The following is a 20938-nucleotide window of genomic DNA, read 5'->3' on the forward strand; positions in this document are numbered from 1 at the left end:
GAACTTTGTAATGTGCTCTGCAAATCATGGGGTTGGTTCTGATAATGAGAGTTGACCAAGAGTCTTTCATTTGGTTTCTCATCGGACATCTATGAGGATGATATTGAATTTGTATACTGTAGAAGATAAGCAGAGGTAAAAGTAAGCAGTCACTTAACTAGGGAATGTACTTACTGAGCTGAGATTCTACTCCAAACCTTTCGGGTTCTAGCTATCACTCTGTATATAGCCTTTCAGAGCTAGACTTTAGCCTGGACACAGTGAATGTAACAGAGCTTGGTCCTCCAAGATCAATATCATTTCTTCTCTCTCTCTCTCGAAAACCTTAAGAATAGTGAGAATCTCTTATTTCAAAGGGAACATCTTTAACTTCAAAGATTCTCAACATTGTTTGTCATTGTATTTTCTTTCTGAGTCATAATAATAGATACAGGTAGAAGAATGAGTAGTATCGTGAGTTTTTTCCTTGATAGTTTGCCATTCACTCTCTATCCCCTAAAGATATGCATAGTATCTGGCAAGCCTATCCATTCACTCTCATGGGTAGGGTCAGGTGAGGGAGCTACAGGCTTCTTGAGTAGGAACTTGAGTTTGCCAAAATGTGAGGCAAACTCACATCAAACTGAGAGGATTTGTATCCCAGCCTTTCACTTAACTTCTGTGAGAAGTATCTTTTACTATAAAACAGAATATTAGTAGGACCTGCCACAGCAGATTGATGAAAGGATTTGCTGAAGTAACATCTACATGGACCATAATGAATGCTTAGTAAGTGCTAGCTCCTCCTATATTATGAAATTGTCTCTCCTGAGTCAGAGAGGAGCTGAGGTTGACTTTGAAGAAATAAAAATATGGAGGAATCTAGTTAGGCAGTTCATAGTGGACAAAAAATCTTGGCAGGAAAGGCCAAGTTATGCAGTTCCTGATGAGTGCTATGCAGCCTGGTCTACGTGAATGTCTCTCTTTGTTCTGATCATCCGGGCTGGAGAGCATGGGTTGGCACAGATTACTTCAATAGATGGACTGACGTAAACCTCCTACTCACTGATTAAACAATGCAACCTTCACCATGGCCACAGAAAGAGAATACGCTCTCTCTTTGAGTGGCTTGTTCAGATGTGTGAGAGTTAGACCAGGAAAGCTGCCTAGGTTAACAAGTACAAAATTTGAATATATATAAGCAGAATGAGCCTGCATAGACTACCTTCAGTACATGCTCCTTCTGAGCCCTTTGTCTCCTTACTACAATCAATTTGAAGCTGTTTACTGTATTTGTATTTCTGAGATTAACCTCAGGAATCTAAAAGACAGAAAAGGGAAAATACAAAAATATTAACTTCCTATCAATACTGAAAAGATATACTGGAAAATCATCAAAAAGTCTTCAACCAAAGCACACAGAGGAATGCATGCTTTTGATTAAGGTAAGGCCTTGGGAAAATCAGACTGGAAAAAGCACTTTCCACATTCTTGTTGTTCACTTATTACAGAGATGGGGATATGACACCCTTTGCTCTGAAATTTGGATCTTACATGAAACCCTCTGGATGCAATGCTACAAGTCTGTCTCTTAAGAGTCAAATTGGGGAAGTCACATATGCTACCAATTTAAAATGTTAATTTTGAGAATAATCTGATATTCTGAAACTCCAAGGCTTTGTCTCTTTTTCTTTATTGAGCTCTAATTCTAAAATATCAGGAAGGTATAATCAAGTAAAAACCTACTGCAGAGTCATATTGAATAACTGAGTTATAAAAGAACTCACTAAGACCATCTTATACATGAACTTAGTGTTAGAAGGAAAATAATGGACCTGAAAGACATGTACACTGAAAACTATAAGATACTAATAAAAGTAATTGAAGAAAACAAATAAATGAAAAGCTATTCCATGCTCATGGTTCAGGCAAATTAATATTTTTGAAGTGTCTATACTACCAAATGCAATATATATAGATTCAATTCAATCCCTATCAACATCCCAATAGAGATAGAAAAAGACAATCCTTAAAATCACATGGAATCATAAGAGTCCAAATAGTCTAATTCTGAGGTAAAAAGCAAAAATGTCCAGATCATCACACCTCCTGACTTAAAGTTATATTACAGATCAGAGTTCGGTGGCACACATCTATAAACATTGCAGTTGAAAGACCAGAGTATAGTGAGTTCAAGGCCAGACTGGGCTATACAGCAAAAGTTTGTCAAGAAAGACGGAAAGAGAGAGAGAGAGAGAGAGAGAGAGAGAGAGAGAGAGAGAAAGGTAGGGAGGGAGGGAAGGGTAATGTAAAATACAAGGACTATAATTAATAGTAGTGTATTTTATTCAGGATTTTTGCTAAACTAGGTATTCTTATTGGTGGAAGGGATGATGGATATGTCAAATTTCACTGTAATTGTCATTTTACTATATATATGTGTCTTATAAATCATGTATATCTTCAATATAAAGTTTAAATTTAAAAAGAAAGTAATGTTTTTACTACAATATCTGCTATGAAAAGCTCATTATAAAAGGAGAAATTCATGAGAAAATTTGCTTTTCTGTGTCTTTTATCATTAGTTAACCTTGTAAGACTGAATGTGAATACACTTGATTTATACAGTTACTAATATGAATAGTCCTGGAAGTATATGAGATTATTATAGGCAGTATAGACAAATAGTTTACATTTTTTTGCTGTTACTGGGGTTTGAATTCAGAACTTAATGCTTGCAAAGCAAGTATTTCATTGCTTGACTCATACCTCCAGCCCATTTTGCTCTGGTTATTTTTGAAGGGGTTATTTTTGGAAGTCCAGACTAGCCTTGAACCATACTCCTCCCAATCTCACCCTCCCAAGTAGCTAGGATCACAGGCATTGAGCCACTGGTATTCAGCTCAAATATCTTACATTTTAATATGTACATATTAGGTTTACAAATATGTATTTGAAAAAAAAAGTATTGAGTTAGCACATCAAATCTACCTTAACACATTTTGATGGAAATGGATAAGAACCCACCAGATGTTTCCCACATTTTTTCTCTTACTTTCTCTCCCCTTTTATCTCTCTCTGTCTCCCCAAAGAAGCCTCTTCACCTTCCTGGTACTAGCTGTCTTTCTTTCTCCTCCCACAAGGCTTATTCTCTTCCACTTTGAACTTGTGTCTGAATACACATGTGGCTTGGAAGTAATCAAAGTTTCCTACCTTTGGAGGCGTCTTCCCTTTAAAAACAGAAAAAGAGAGAAGAAGAAGAAGGAGGAGGAGGAAAAGGAGGAGGAGGAGGAGGAGATGGAAGGAGAGGAAGGGGAAGGGAGGGAGGGAAAGAAATGGGGAGGAAGGGAAGGGAAGGGGAGAGAAGGAAAAGAAGGAAGAAAATTAACAGAAACAGAATTGCTTTTTTTTCTGGATATTTTACCAGTTATCAGATAACTAAATAAACACATGCAAATAAACAAGTGTTAAGTACACTAGTGGGTAAAGAATACAACTAAGGGAGAAAGGCTGGGGAAATACATTGGAGACTCTCTATGACATAACATAGACGTGTGCTTAAATAATTTTTCTGCCTAACACTTTCCACACCTGTAAATGAGTTATAATTCATCTTTATTTAAAGGGTTATTTAGAAAATTAAATAAAATAACACATTACTTGGCATAATATAATCATTTAGGTTTATTATAATTTAAATTTCATGGTACGCTTTCTATTTTTAAACCTTAACGTTTTAAAACAATTGTATATTAATGGTTGCCTTCTATTTGAAGCTAGTTATCCTGATTTTCCATACAGACTAATGATTTAAGTGTTTTTCTTTTTGCTTTCAATTTATTTAAGAAAAACAAAGTGAATCTATATAGAGAAAAACATTAAGTAGAATAATTCAGGAAGTGCGTGGAAGTGGCAAACCTCAAGAATGACATGGGAATGAGTGAATTTGTGTTATCCATAATTCTATCAAACTACCAAATCCCCTCTTATTGCAAATACTCATATCTCTCTCTTTATTACTTATAAATGAAATCATAATAATAAAACTTCAGAAAATCTATATACATATTTTAGCAGTAACATGACAGCAAAGTGAAAATATATATCCAAACAAGAATATGACCAATTAGAGCAGAAGATAAAATAAAGCTGTTGACTAATTGGATCAAGTTGTAAGATCACTGCAAATGCATGAGCTTTAAGTGCAGAGTCTATGCAGGTAGAAATACTGTACCAGTGACAAGCACTGTGAGTCAGTGACAAGATTTTCTGAAATGGTGAAATTCTGAACAAAATAAAATTCAATATTCCCTCACTTAACACTGTGGTTTTATTCTCTGAAATTTGGTGGGAAATCAAAGCTTTCCAAAAACACTTTGTGCATTAAGTTCTGAGTTCAGTAATTGGAAACCAATGCTAACTTCCTGGAAAGTCTGACGGGGTACTAGCACATCATTCAAGACACTGAACAATCTCCAATTGCAAGACCATCCCACACACTACAGAATATTTAGCATTTATGACTCTTACCTACTAAATGTCAAAAGCACCTCCCTAATTATTGAGGCAAATATCCCAAGATTTTCAAAGTGCTCCTGGAAAGTGTTATCATCTCCACTTCCACAGAGAACAGAGGGCTTTAAGAGCAAGGACCATGGAGTGAGCAAGAATATTTGTGTGTAATGGTTTCTTTACTAGTTGATAGTCTTGGTCAAGCAATTTAACTCCTAATCTATTTAATGCAAATGGAGCTAGATGTTTTAGATTGACTATTGCCCCCTCCCCCATATATAATGGAGTCTAATCCCAAGTTCATCATAATAAGAGCATATTTGGAGATGGAGTCTTTAACTTGATTATTAAAGATAATCAAGTTAAAAGGAAGTCATTAGGGTAAAACCTAATCCAATATGACTGGTATCCTTTTAAAAAGTTGAAATTTAGATACAGACACTCACAAGGGGAGATGACTGTGTGAAGATGAAGGCAGAGATCAGGGCAATAATTCTACAGGCTAAGGAATAAAAAAGATTGCCACCAAATGATTAAACATGAGATAAGAGACAAAGAATAGATTTTTCCTCATAGTCCTCAGGAGAAACCAACACAGAAGACCACTGCATCTTGGATTTCTAGCCTCCAGAATTGTGATACAATGTATTTCTGTTGTTTAAGCCACTAAGTTTGTAGTACTTTATTGTAACAGTAACACTAACAATCTAATACACCAGGAAAACATCTTCACTTTTAATTTCCCCCTTAAATTGTTCGCTAGCAGCTTTTCTGTTCACAGACACCAAGAAGGCAGGGATCCCCAGGGAAGGCAAGTGAAATTATTGGACCTATTTAATAAGAAAATAGGCTTCTATACAGAAGATATATTATGAATACATAAGGGCAGGAACTGATTGATGCAATCATTATAGTCTTTCATGATATAGAAAAGTCACAAGTCATAACCATTAAAGTTCAGCCAAGAAGCTACAGTCAGGGAGAAAACAAATATGACAGACAACACCAATTGTTCATTCTCAGCCTGAGGGATTTTGAGAAAGAGCAGGAAATGCTAGAGATGGTACCCCTATAACATGGTGAAACTATGTTGGATAGTTTTTGGAAACACTGCAGGAAGAAGGAACCATTTTCTTTTCTCATTTGAAACTGTTGACAGAAGCTGCTTGCCAGGCTAATTCTATGCCAATATGGAGGTGACTTCTTGCTTTTGAGGAAATTAATGGGATAAAGGGATGTACATGTTTCTTGACTCAAAGACTCACTTTGCTTTGATGAGTGAGAGATGGGTCTATTTGCCTATTACTTTCCCAAGAGGAGGGATGAAGATGGTAAAGAATAGTGAATGTCCTGATCAGTGACATCATGAAGATCTATGGAGACTGCAAGATCTAAAGGGAAGTAGTCATTTGGAGAGCATCACCAGCCACAAAACTCAGCTGTAAATGCCTAAGGGGAGTATCAGACAGTTGGGCCAGCCAGGACTCACTATACCAATAGGGTTGGGAGGGAGGCTATCTAAAGCATGTTAGGTTAAATGATCCTTGAAGGAGAGGAAAAAGACTCCTGAGGTCATAAACATATTTTTAAAAATCAGAAATCCAGACATCCTGTCAAGTATGCCTCAGCCCCTCTAATAGTCAATTTTAAGTTCCCTTAGCAACATTTAGTAAGAGGCTACCATCTGACAAATGCTACTCAAGATTCAAGTCTCCAGGCCCTGAGGATATGGAAGTCACTAAGGCATAGTCTGTTTTCAAAGACTCACAATTGTATGTAGAGACATATATTTATATAAATAGCTATAATATAGCATGATTAGCATAGGGTAAATAGCAATTTTCAATCACTGGTAACTGGATCAATTAGTTTACTCAGAATGTCAGACAATTCTTCATGGTGACTGCTTAAAGGGGATGGTGTCTTTAATCATTTCCATCCATGTGCATCCAGGGCTGCAGACATCTTAGAAGAAACTGAGGTCAGGAAATTCTTTTGCATTTTGGCTTCATACTTTCACCTGTTGAGCCTCCAACATCTCTGTCCTTTGTTCTTCACACCTGGACTCTCCACCTTTCTGTCTAAGCATTTCTCAGTAGTAGCACATTTGGATATTTTGAAAAGGCATAAAAAGCAAGACACACAAATGTATTGAGAATGACCTATGAAAGGCTTCTATCCTAAGGATGAGTCTGAAGTCAGCAGATATTTCAGACAAAAGACAGCCTTTCCCTTTGTCCTGCCGGATGGCATTTTTATCACTCCCTGCCAGTCTGCACTCTCAGCAACATCTTCCAGTCTCTTTTATCTCAGACCCTCTTTTCAATGATTGTGGTATAATTACATAGAACTAGAATCCTTTTATTTTATCATATTTGCTATTTAGGCCTTATCTATTGACACTAAGAGGAAATAGTGCCAAAGAATTAGGGCACCTTGTTCCAGAGGGGTGTTCTCCAACACGTCATAAATACTGTGAATCTAAAAGCCATATGATCAGGGAATGTCCTTTAAGGACAAGTACATTATAAAAGGGTATGAAGTTTCCATGTGCAGACTCCTTTTTTGCTTTCTTACTATAGACATCAGTATCCTTAAAGGACTGAGACTAAGATAAAAAGGCCAGGACCCTGCTAAACCTCTACAATGTACAGGATAGCCTACCACAACAAATATCCATGGTGACATGGGTGAGGAACTCTGAGATAGAGTATAATTTAAATGTTGTTATATAAAGATCCAAAAAGGTAGGGACTCAAACAAGATAGCAATATTTTTGTTTTTTGTCTGAGGTAGAAAGGTGGATTTGTAATAATGTCCAATTTCCTTCCACCATGTTGGCCCTGCCTTCCAATATGGTGTTGATTTTGTCAAATGATTGAAGCTGGTTTTCAAGCTTTGACTTAACTTTCTCATCCATGTGTATTAGTTTTCTAGGGATGCCACAGCAAAATACCACATTCTGCATGGCTTAAACAACAGAAATTTATTTTCTCACAATTCTGAAGGCTGAAAGTCCAAGGGTAAGGTTTGGTTTCTATGAGGCCTCTCTCCTTAGCTTGCAGGGATCTGCCTTCTTATTGCATCGCCATGGCCTTTCCCCCTTGTGGGCATGTTTTCCACTCATATCTCTTCTGTTTCTTACAAGATAGAAGTCATACTGGATTAAGGTTTCAATCTTACAGCTTCATTAAATCTTAATTACCTCTTTAAAGGCCTAATTCCCAAATATAATCTCATTGAGAGTTATAGCTTCAATATACAGTTTTTTGTCAGAACACAATTCTGACCACAGTACGATGGTCAGGAGGAAAAAAATTCAGGGAACACAATTTGACTTTTAGGAAATTTATTAAGTTGTATAAATCATTCCTTTCATATATTTGATCACATGGTCAACCTAACTACAAAGGCTGGAAATCTATTCTGTGGTTTGGTAGTCATGCACTCAGCTAATATTAGGGAGTTATATTAATATGATGAAAAGGGAACACTATTATATGAGAATTTTGGATACTGGGAAATAATGGTCTGTTCTAAGTTTTGATTTAGCACTTTCCCCATATACTGACTCTTGTATTTCCTCCAACTACCAGGGCCCAGGTGCTTGTGATATCTATGACTGCATATGCAGATAGAATACTCCAGGTCCTTGTTCATTTAGAAGAGAGTCACAAAACTGAAGCCACAAAAAAAAAAAAAAGAAAAAGAAAAAGAAAAAAAACAAAACAAAAACTTGGTATTTCTCCACTGGGGTCCAGACAAATTCACTTTATCCTGAGATCCCACATGTGTCTCCTTTTGTCTTTAGAATTTAAGAGAATAGTGAAAAAGTCTGTGTATCCAGAGAACCGTGAAAGAAAAGGCTCAGTCTGATATCTTATAATTAACTTCCTTTTTTCCTAGTGAATCTTTGGAACTCTAACCTTAATGACTGAACTTGAGAAATGTTACTTAAAAAGTACAAAATTTGGGAAAAAAGCCCATCTATTAATATATTTACACTAATTATATATAATGTATATTGTAAGAATGACCATAATGTAATAGTAATGTACCTTGTTTTAACAACAAATACCAACTAAATTTATATATTGATATTGAATATTATAATTCTAATGTTAAATTTCTAGGTAGTTTATGCTGCTAATGGCTCAAAGAAGGCCACCATCTAAGTCATTTCTGGAACTTCTGTAGAAGACCATATTTATGCAAAATACCAGTAAGCCTTAATGGGACTTACGGAGAAATTACTGAATTGAAGCAAGGCAATCTTTCATACTCTCCAGTAAGTACCAAAGAAAGCCAACTCACCATTCTTCTTGTAAAACATAATTTCTCCTTTGAATTCTGTCTTTTCCTCCAGTGACTTTTCTATTTGAAGCATCAGTTGTTCATTGGTTTCAACCCCAAATAAAAACTTGCAGCTGCAACTCTTCTGCATGACTTCAGTTCTGGCAAATCCAGCAAGCTCACAGAAGCCATCAGAACAGTAGACTATGGGGAAACCCTTTGCCACTTGGGCATTGGCCAGGATAAAATTGCTATCTGTAGAGAAACAAGGAGAAGATAATTAGTGACTCTTCTTTAGTTCATATTTTCAGTAACAAGTTATAAGCATCTGTGTTTAACTTATGGCACCTAAAATGTATGTCCTGATGTGCTGTGGTGAACAGAGATGCCCTCAAACATAGAATGGCATTGAACAACAGAAGTAAGCTCTGACATTTGCTTGTGTGTTCATTGGCCTGCTTTGAGCCACTTACCATCTACTTAGCAGTAAGGGATGATGGATGCTTTTGAGGTTGGCTTCTGATTCATATCCTGATTCTGCTGTGTAGGTGAATAGATACTCGAACAAATTACTCAAGGACTTTAAGCCTCTTTCATTGGGTTTGATTTTCCTAAAAACAGATCGCAAGGCTGAGACTTAAGTGTAAATAGTTTATTTGGATGGTGATTCCAGGAAGTAAGGAAGTGAGAAATTGAGATAATGAAGGGAAAAAGGGTAAAAAAAGGTGAGTTTAAAGGGGGTTTACTGATAAGGGCAACTGAGGTTTAGCCACATAGGAATTCTAGAAATAATAGTGAAAAGCACAACTCAAGATTTTCTCACTAAGGGGAATATTTATCCATCAATGTCCACATCTCATTCATTAAAGATCACTCCTGGAGCACCACTGTGTGGGCATTCCTGATCTACTACCCACCATATTGACCAGAAACCACTCAGGTAACAAGATGCCAAAGCCATTGGCATATAAGGAAATGGTCTACACATGATCTCAAGGTGATGTGGGCATTGACAAGTATTCTACGAGTATTATAAGGCTACTTATTTTATAGATGTTTGTAGGGATGTGTGTGTGTGTGTGTGTGTGTGTGTGTGATACTCAGAATGAAACCCAGGGCCTCATAATGGTAAGCGTGTGCTCTTTCACTCAGTCACCTGCCGTGCTCTGTTGTAGCAATTGATAAGGTCAGGCATACAATTTGCTTAACAAATAAATTGTCTTGCACAAATAAATGCTCAATAAAATTATTATGAATAGTATTGCATATTTATGGTTATAATATTAACAAATGAAAATTAGACACCAATAAAAAATAGCAAGAGTTCAGAGATGACACTGGAGAAGAAACTGAGAGTCAATATTCAAAGAATGCCCTTGCAAGATGAATTTTTGGAGAATGAACTTTGAAAGATGGATAAGATATTTATAGGAAAAAATGCATGTGAGAGGTAGGCTTCAAAATAAGGTACTTCTAAAAGCCTGTTAGTATGTGACATTTTAGTTGAGAATGAATTAGAAACTACTATAAAATCATTCAGTCATTCACACACATAACAAATGCTGGGAACTGTCAGTATTAGAGACTGAGAGTTTAAAGGTAATAAAATAAAAAATGGAAAGAACTATGGGGTAAGTTGTAAAATGAAAGAAGCATCTGTTGTTTGTATCCAAGCGTAGTCCACTAGTCATCTTTGTTCCAATCAACCCTGATCCTCAAAGTGTTAATAAGTGTCTTGTCAGACTCTTCCACCCTCCAGTCACTTTCTTCCTCTGAAAGTCAGAGTTAAGGACCCACATCTGGAAACTTTGAACAACCTGTTGTTTTGAGCCAATGGGAGTGAATTGCATAATTGTCTCACACATTGAAGAATAATCGATTGATTATATATCAAATGCTGGACTTTGTTTCAGATGTGCATGCAAAATTATATGTGATCTCTGTTCTTAAAGAAAATTATGATGACCCTATGGGAATTTTCAGCTCTGTCCAGAGGAAGGCACCCTCCTATTAGGGCTCTGATCTCAGTCTCACCCAGTATACACAGCTTTGAATCACTCTCTAACCATAGTGTGAGCCTCTCTCCCTCCATCCATTTAAAAATTTTGGCTGAGAGATTGCTTAAATATATAAAATCATTGCATTAACAAAATCCTCAAACATCCTGTAAGAGCTTTTGACATGATTTTAGAAGTTATTTTCCAGTAGATCACTGACATGTTTCTTGATGTTCTGCAGTAAGATAATGCTAGGACGCATGAGTCTACCATGTGTCAGGTCCCTAGTGTGAGGAACAGGGGTATTTCAAAAAGAATAAGGATGGACTCTAGCTTTAAGCCACTATACTTTAATTAAAGAAATGCAGGAATATAAACAACACAAAAACCAGCAGAGAAGTATAAAATCATTGGTGCATAGATAATATCACTACCAGAATTGAGAGATCAAACATCCTAAGTTTTGAAAATGGTTAGTCTAGAATAAGACAAAAATAGATGGAGATGACTTATCAAAAGTCCTGGGATGTTAGAAACAGGTTCCTGGGCATAGAATGGTCAGAGGATGAAAGAGGAAACAGAATTGGAGACAGAATATACTTTGCACTTTGTCCTAAAGTCCAGTTCTCCCATCACCTCCATAGCTAGTTTTTTTATTTTGTTAGCATTTTCTGATATACCTTTCTCCCATCTTTCTACTTTCATATCTTCCAGAGCTTTATGTTTTAGCTGTTTCTTACACATGGTCTATAATGTAAATTTAAAAAATAATATATGAATATATATATCCTTAAATCTAAGATTAATATATTTACTCTTATTACTATATTGCTTTTTAATCATCTTAAATTTGTGCTTTCTCTTTGTGTTTCGATATTTTGCCTTTCTCATTGTTAAATTGGAAAATATAGCATATTAAGAAATGTAGTATGTCTAAAATATTGTACAATATTTTAAACTAATAAAGACCTGTGGAATATTCTTACAAAGAAAATCCTTGTGTGTATATTTCCTTTCTTCCCCAAATAAGAAACTCATATCTTGAATGTTTATAATAATTATTGCCATTTACATAGATTTTTTAACCCCTTTCTTATTTACCCCTTAGACAACATGTTACCTACTTTTTCTCATATTTAAGGCATAGACAGTAGTATTTCATTCAGCATATCTCTTAGCGACATGCTTTTTAAATTAATTTTCTTAGCATCTTTGCAATTGTATGTGAGCATAAGAAAAGACCAGTCCTTTAGAACTACAATAAGCTTCTGAAAAAAGAAGCTGAAGGATCAAGTTGCCTGATTTGTGTGTTTCATCTAAGGATTATAGTGTGTTTAAGGTAGTTAATTCTTCTGTAAATATACCGCAAAAACAAAGCAAAAAAATAAAGAAATGTATTTGGCCTTTTCTGTTTATATTTAGTACTTGTCCTCAATATGTAGTTGCATTTCAATTCCAAAGAGAATTTAGTGGCAGTCTGTGCTTTATAAAGCTTAGTATAGGAGCTACATGAATGGCCTTTCTGTTTGGGGAAGTGTAGCTCCTTTGCCCAGCTATCTACTTGGAAACATATGCTTTTCTGAATACCAGTTCTGGAATTCCCAAAGAAGAAACATGACATTTACTTTAGAATTATGTAAAACAAAGCCAATGGCATAATAATTAGGAGCTCATCATGGACCTATCACTATCCATACATATGCTAAGGATATTTAACCTTTTTAGGAACCAATTATGCATATGGGATGTGCATCTAAATGCCACAAAGCTTTTCTGTGCTTGTTTCTAGGTCATCTTTTTGTGTATTTTCAGCTTGAAAGTGACAGTAAACAGTAAGATCTAAATACATTTACATATCTTGTAGTGGATCATTTCTCTAAAGGCTTCCTTAATAAATGCTTTCCTAGATCATCAGAGGAAATCACATTACTGGTTGAGATACAGGCCATTTGGTCTGACCTAATCTAGAACACAACTTTTCCATTCAAACAGAGATTACAATTCTTTGTTGACTTCCCAAGCACAAAAGAAATGGTAAAATACGGAAGATGAGAAAAACAAACAAACAGCAGCATCAAAAACAGAAGGGAAAAAAAAAAAAAAAAAACAGGAGAAGGCAAATATTGATCCAGTATTTTGTTGTTGCTGTGCTGGGGGTACATTGTGACATTTACACAATAGACCAAATATATCATAGTTGAATTCACCCCCCTCCATCATTCTCCTTTTTCCTTACTCCTCCCATTCCTGGAATAGTTTCAACAGGTCTCATTTTTCCATTTACAGACATGTGTACATCCACTATTAACTCCTTATTTTTTGTACCTGCCATACTTTCAAGATGATAACAGTGAGGCCCAGAGAACTTTAATTCCTTATCCAAGTTCCAAATCTAGAATTAAAACCAAGTCTAAATCACATACTATTTTATTACATCTTGCATTCATTCTGTAAAGAAGTGGTTTGCCCTTTACTACCAGGAGAAATGAGCAAATCATCATAAAATATTTTCATCTATTCAAGCCTCCAAAGAGCTCAAAGCCACAGATTTTTCTCTTTAAAGATCATTTATTTAAACCAGTCTGGATCTCTTAGCACTTCTGCCATTTCCTCCAGAAAGTCAACATTTTCAAAACATGACAGTAACTTCCTTGGTTCCAAAATATTTTGCATAGACCCATTCTAGAGTCTCATAAGAAGCATAGAACTGTAGTTGCTATTCAGATGTTGGTTTTCAATCTCATAAACTTTTAATGTGTATTATGTTTCTAAAATTAAAATCTCCTACTGGCCAAAGTCAGTACTTGTGTCTTTCACGGGATGTGGAAGCCAGACTTAAGTTGGACATTGCTTTGAAATCTCATGTCTAACTTAAAAAATCATTACAATTTTGCATTTCAGTCTTTTAAACTTAATTTCGTGCTTGTATTTTGTTTTTTTCATGTTGGCCTGTAAAATTTTTAATTCAATTGAAACTTCAGGAAGATGTGTTGTTTGTTTATTTTCTGCTAGTTTCTTCCTGTTGCTTAGTGTACTACTGTGTAACAGATTTGAGAATCAGAACTCCAGATAGAATAGTACATGCTAAAGAAGAGTGAGCAGATCCAAATTAGTCTTCCTCTGTAGCCTCAACTATTTAAGGACAACCACATCAGCAACTCATCCAGTAACTCTTCATATGGCAGAACTTGGAGCCATTCAAAGCAGTGGGTCATTGACAGACACTGAATTTCCATCAAAAAGAAACCTGTACACCCTTGGATCTTTTTGCCAATAATGCAGGAATCCACACTTTGATGATCAAAATCTTTATTTCTGGAGAGTGCCTTTGATATTGCTTCTTTTTTAAAACTAAACTTGTGTGTTAGCAAGTACTCATATTTTCTTACCCTTTAGACATGGAAGACCAGAAAATTCAAGTCCTCTTGCCCTCTTTACTCTGCAGACAGTAAGAAACAAGCATGACAATTAACCTTGTTCTATGAGTTGCCCTCCTGTTTTAAGGATTACCACTGCATGTAGGTTCAACAAAGATAACATTTCTATCACTTCTGGTACTGAGTATAGTCATTACTGGAGAGTCTTTTATTCCTGCAGATAGAATATTAAATGTCTATGACTTTAAATATTTAAATGATCTTTGCACTTTACATTGATTTCAGGGAGCTTAATTGTATTATTTCTGAGTATAATGGCATTTTTATTAGATTAATGGTACTGGCAGTAAGCTCAAGTTCTCAGCAAGCACTCTTCCAAAATTTAAGAAGTTACTTGGGCTTGAGGACTTTTCTAGTCTTATTAAAAGAAATTTTTAAAAAAGCAGATAAAAATTTGTAATTAGGGATTCTCACAGTCTTTGTGATTCACACATAATCCATTATCATACTTAAATAGTCATATATTTCTGGCTTTCATTCTTCATTTATGTCTAGTTTTTAAAATACTGCATGACATCACTCTAGACAGACCAACAGCTGAAGACAACTTTGTTGTAACAGACCAAAACTCAAAGCTGGGACTCTAATGCTAAAGCAGTAGTAGAAAGCAATAAATCATACTTGTTTTTGAGGATACATTGCTCTCTTCAGTCCCATAAACAAACAAACACACAGACAAATATAAACAAATGTCCTTTACAGCACAGTGCTGGGCCAGCATCATCAACTGGAACTGAGTTGAAATTCAGAATCTTAACCCTCAACCAGATCAACTGATTGGAATCTGCATTTTTAACAAGATTTGTATGCACATTACAGTTTGCAAAGCTCCCTTAAAACAATACTAGAAAAAAGCTACAAGAACCTAGTAACAACAAATGGTTGACAGAAAGTATCTGATTGGCTGGGTATAATAAAAGGAAAGAACACTTATTTTCATTGTACACTTTTCCTAGCTTTTAAACTTTGTACCATATGCATAAATATCTATTCAAAAATATCCTCTAAAGTTTATTTAACCATTCATTTAAATGGTTGAATAAAACTAATTAAAAACAAGCATTTTGACTAGGAAAAAATATGTGAAAAAATTTAATTTCCAATCAGTAAAGATAAAAACTCATTAAGACAAACTTGGAGCAAATTTAATATGTTATTTATCATCATTTAGAATTGGCAAAATCATCACAAAGCTTTGCAGTTTTCCCTTTTTTAAATTATATTAGCTTCATCGTTTAGTTATACTACTTCTTGTCAGGTTTGTTGTCTTACAGAGTTCAGGAAATGAGTTTCATCTTGAGAAAGAATGATTTTTGTGACATCATAATGGTAGCACTCATTCAAAGTAAAATGAAGGAGAAAGTTCAGAAAATCTTAAAGGTGATAATAACATATATTTGTTATTTTGTTGACAGTTGATTCTCTACATACATGTTGGTAACAATAACAAAATGTGTTCCACTTTTTTCATTTTTTTTGTCATAGAATTAATATTTTAGACAAAATGGTGTTTTACATCATTTGCTCACTTTTCTAAAAATTACTGTTTTACTCTCTATGCTCTCGTATTTTGATGTATACTTCAAGAGACCTCAAGGTTTCATTAATTTTCTTTATTAGTTAGTTGCAAGCATCAATGACTTAATATAGAAGTGGGCAACTGAACTGAACAGAACCTTTTTGAAGGAAGAAATCCAAATGTCTAAAAAACACATGAAAAAGAATCTTTCTGTATAGCTATCCTTAACTCAACTAGCAAAAACGCTTTGTCTTTCTTATTATGAATATGTCCTTTCTTCAACAAAATCAGAGATAAGGGCAGAACTGGACCTGCCTGAAACTGAGGAGGGAAGAGGGGAAGAAAGGAGGGGGGCAAGGAGGAGAAATTACCCCAACAATGTATGCACATGTGAATAAGTAAACAACAACAGCAACAACAACAAAAAAAAACCCCAAAAAACAAACCTTGAGAACCACTTAAAAAAAAAAAAAATGTTCACCATTCCTGGCCATAAAGGAAATGCAAATCAAAACCACACTAAGATTCCACCTCACTCTTGTTAGAATAGCTATCATCAAGAACACCACCATTTATAAATGTTGGCAAGGATGCAGGGGGAAAAGGAACCCTCATACACTGCTGGTGAGAATGTAAGCTAGTACTACCAGTATGGAAAACAGTACGGAGGCACCTAAAAAAAAACTAGAAATAGATCTGCCATTGGATCCAGCAATATCAGTAGGATCCAGCAATATTCTGGGGATATACCTGAAGGAATGTGGCTAAGATTACAGCAAAGGCACCTGCACACCCATGTTTATTGCAGCACTACTCACAATAGCTAAGCTATGGAAACAGCCAAAATGCCCCAATGCTAATGAATGGACTCAGAAAATGTGGTGTTTATGCACAATGGAATTTTACTCAGCCACAAAGAAGAATGAAATTCTGTTATTTGCAGGTAAATGGATGGAATTGGAGAATATCATCTTAAGTGAAATTAGTCAGGCTCTGAAGGCCAAAAGCTACATGTTCTCCCTCACATGTAGCTTGTAGATCTAAAACAAATGCAGCAATATAATGGAACACAGGTCACACTAAGGGGAGGCTGGGCAAGGGAGTGATAGGGCAAGGGAAGGAAACCAAAACCTTGAATAAGGTTGATGTGCTCACTGTACAGGAATGAATACAGAAATTTTAAACTAGGGAGGCCACCATGGGAAGCAGACTAGGGAGGAGGGAAGAAGACTGGAAGAGGTGAATCAATTGGAGCTGTAATACACAAATGCATGGGAACAACACAAGGAAACTCCTGTGTAGCTATCTTTATCTCAAACTAGCAAAACGTCATGTTTCTTATTTTATTTTTTATGTTTTTTCTTCTACAAAATAGAAGAACAGGAGGGCAAAACAGGTGGAGAAGGGCTTGGCACAGGTGGGGAAAGGGGTAGGAGGATAAATATGGAGCAAGCAATGTATACACAAGTATGTAAATGCAAAAATGCTACCTGTTGAAACTGATCCAGGGATCAGGGGAGGGAGGGTGGAGAAGAGAAGTGGAGGGGGGAATTCAAGTATGATATATTGGATACATTGTGAGAACCTTTATAAAGGCTACAATGTATCCACACCCAGCACAATAAAAAAAAAACTTAAAAATTAGTTGCAACCACAAGAACATTACTTTGCATATAGTAGCTACTCAACATTACTTGTAGAATAAATGAATGACATAAATTTATAGCCTGTTAGTTTCTATTAAAGCACATTGAATTAAAGTGCAATGCATTAACTGAATCTATTATTTGTTTTATTGTTAAGCAGAAACCATTCTTAACAAGCTAGTAACTTTGGTTTAAAAATAAAATAAGATCAGAAACCCCCTTCTTAGCTCATTATCATACCCATCATTTTCATCCTGGCATGTTATTTCTAGTAAAGTCTTTGGTAAGCATAAAATTTTATTTTCTATCAGAAAATAGATTGATCATAATCACAAACTTAAGTAATGTTAAACAAAACAAATCCTCCAGGCACGAGGCACTGCTACTCATTGTGTGCATAGGAATTAAATATGAGGGGACCATTACGGATTCTTTGGGGGTCCTTAAAGAGCTGCTTTAGAGTTTTCTAATCCAAGATGCTTCATCTTGGCCTCTGCCCTAGTGAGGGTAGGTTCATATGTTCCAAATAGTGTGCAGAAAGAACCGGGTATGGCGTAAATATCTCTGCATTTGCAAAGCTATCATTCCTAAATTTTCATACTTGTAATTCCTGTTCTTCCTGATTCCCTCTCCAAATAAAATGTGAACCATAGTTGAACTTCCTAGAAAGGCCAAGCTTATCTCCTGCTTTTGCAAAGGGCAGAGAAGGAGAAAGTTCAGTCATTGTCCCAATTTAGCTTCCAACATGCACAACTAGATGTTGTAAAAATGGTAAAAATTCCCACTCTAAGCCAGAAGTAGGAAAGTGGGAAGTTAGGAGGAAAGTGTTAGGGCTTGAATTTTCTAAGACAATTCTCATTTATTGCACTTTTACTCTTTCAAATAAATCTAAATCAGCAACTACATAGATAACCATGATTTAAATGTTATATCTTTGTAAAGTGTTTCTTGGGAATTTATTTAAAAACAGAGCAAAGACCACATGCTAATAGTTTTGTTCTGAAAAACAGGCTGTAATTTTGACATGTTATTTGCCCTATTGAAAAACACATTAAATAGAATACAGCAAATGAAAGTAGTCATGCACTCCGAATACACAGATTCCCCAAATATTTAATTTAACTTGTCCCCCAATTCTCCTACACCAAAATCTAGACTGTGGTTGCAGTTATGTTTAATTCAACAAGTATTTCCTTTTAATTTAAAACAGACTCGAGCAGGCTTGTTATTTCAAAAATAGCTGAAGATTTAGGGGAAGGGAAATGATTAATTCAGCCATATTTTAGTTATTTTTTACACCTAAAGGTCTTTAAATTTAAAAAATTGAAGACAACATATACAAAGTGGTGGGCTCACTATGCCATAGATGACTGATCTTTCTTTCTCCTTTTAAGCTTTGATGTACCCTGCTGGAGCTAATGAGATTCAAATTTTTTTCATAATTTGGTAGCATTTTCCAGAACCTCATCTGTCCATTGCATAGTCTTCTCTGCTTCACAGTACTTATGTTAGATTAAACAGGAAAGATATGTGGCTTTACAGGAGATTATTGTAAGTTAATTGTAGCAGGAAACACAACTCTAAACTAATTTGATAGTTATAGATATTCCATGGCTGTGATATCAGCATTTTTTAATCTACTGTGGTTGTAATAATTCAGGAAGAGTGCAAAGCATGCACTAAGGTGATATCTCCTAAAGGCAATTCTCTTGGAATTGGGGAGAGAGCTGGAGGCAAAAAGAAGACAATAACTGAGAAACAAACCAACACAGGTGAATGCTGAATCTGCATGATGCAAGGAAGATGAGTAGGAGGGAAGAAGCCAAATAAATCAGACAGGCTGAACAAAAGGCAGATAATAGCTGCTGTTTGTGAAGCATCTGTGATATCCCAGACACCCCAGTCAGCATTTTGTACTTTGAGTTTCTGACCCTCATAATAGTATCTTAGGGTAAGTTTCACTATAGATGAAGGAACCTTGGCCCAGAAGGTTTAATGGCCTAACTGCTAAACAGCAAGTTAAAGTATCTTTAGAAATACAATATCCCTAAGCTAAGCATATGATGACCAGATGAGAATGAGAGCCAGGAATTCATTGTGGCTAAACCCTCTAATTTTCAAAGAGTTGCCCTCATCCTCTTCATCCTCATTGTTGATTAGAATCTCCTGAACTGCTTATTTCATTTGCAGTTTCACAGACCTCAACTCAGATCTACTAAAATTAAATTCTCCAAGGCATGGGCCTAGGGAGCTTTATCTTAAACAAGATAACTTAAGTGATACATATTGCACAAAAAATTAAATACTTGTGTTCTAATGAAAGGAGGTTCAAATTATATTCCTCATCCCCAACTAGGAAGGAGATGCCACCTTTGTAGAGAAGTCTATATTAGATTTCAAAAGCTTGGAATAATAACTCCTTTCTGAATAACAATCACTTTAATTTAATAGTTTTCTTTAATCCCTTAAGAGACTTTCAATAACTAGCTCAATTCATGAAACTGGAAGCTCAAAGTTTAGGAGGATCATAATACATAACCTCATGCAATGAGGCGATACATAGCCTCATGCCTCATGTCCAATGTACAATCCTTTATTCCCTCCTCCCCCCACCATGATGTTCTTATGATGTGGTTGCCTAGCCTCTGCACTGATCTTCTGGAAATGGGAATCTTCCTCTTTCATAAGTCAATAATAATGCTTGTGATTGTGAAGAATGCTAACCTTCAATGTTACCTCAAATAATCTTTGCAAAAAGAAAATCATGTTTGCCACTCTCCTATGTTAAATTTTTAAAGGCTTCTCATTGCACTTGGAATGAGACTCAAAATTCCTCCATCATTCCTTCACTATCTGCCTAAAATTTTTCCCATTGCTCATCTGGGATCTTACACGTGAACATATTCTTCCCAACTTTGTCCAGTCTTACGACTTTTGCCCATGGTTCCTTCTCCCTGCTTTTCATATGTGGTATCTCCAGTTAAAGGTCCACATTTTAGAGATTCTTCCTTCATCATCTTATGTAAGTAGGGCCTCCTGCCATTATTTTCTAACATTATAGCCTATTTGCCCCTTAGGATGGGGAAATTTTTAATGATATCTCAATGTTTTAGTTATTTATTTGTTAGCTACTCACCCCATACCTATTATATACAAAACTATGAACACTTAACTGCATGATCTATATGGAAATTGTCCTTCCTGTACATCCTATCATAAAACACACTGTATATATTCTTTTCTCTACCCAAATATTATCTACACATTTCCCCCTAAGAGAATGGTTTCCATTAATACCATGGCAGCCATCTGACCTGCAACACAGAAAACAGTATTTTCATTAGAAAATTCATTTCTGTTGATGATCAGATTTTATTTTAAGCACTTTCTATAACTAAGTCATGAAGAGATTTAAATATGAGATAGAACACATCTGGTGCGCATTTTCTATTTTGGATGGACAGTGTTCACACTAGAAATCTTAGATCAAAATTCCAACTCAATAAATAATAAATGGTGTCATCATACCTAAGTCATCTGCCCTCTCTGGGCCTT

At 35.6% G+C, this 20938-nt stretch overlaps 1 protein-coding gene across 1 annotated transcript in view; it reads right to left on the reverse strand.

The window, feature by feature from the left end:
* The window catches only part of Kcnh8 (potassium voltage-gated channel subfamily H member 8), a 362401-nt gene that overhangs the window by 241657 nt on the left and 99806 nt on the right, over positions 1 to 20938 (reverse strand). The window contains exon 2 of the mRNA XM_074043836.1: positions 8806 to 9039. Within this exon, the coding sequence (XP_073899937.1) occupies positions 8806 to 9039 (234 nt within the window). The remainder of the gene's footprint in view (positions 1 to 8805; positions 9040 to 20938) is intronic.

The sequence above is a fragment of the Castor canadensis genome, chromosome 10 (genome assembly GCF_047511655.1).
Source record: "Castor canadensis chromosome 10, mCasCan1.hap1v2, whole genome shotgun sequence".
NCBI lineage: Eukaryota > Metazoa > Chordata > Mammalia > Rodentia > Castoridae > Castor > Castor canadensis.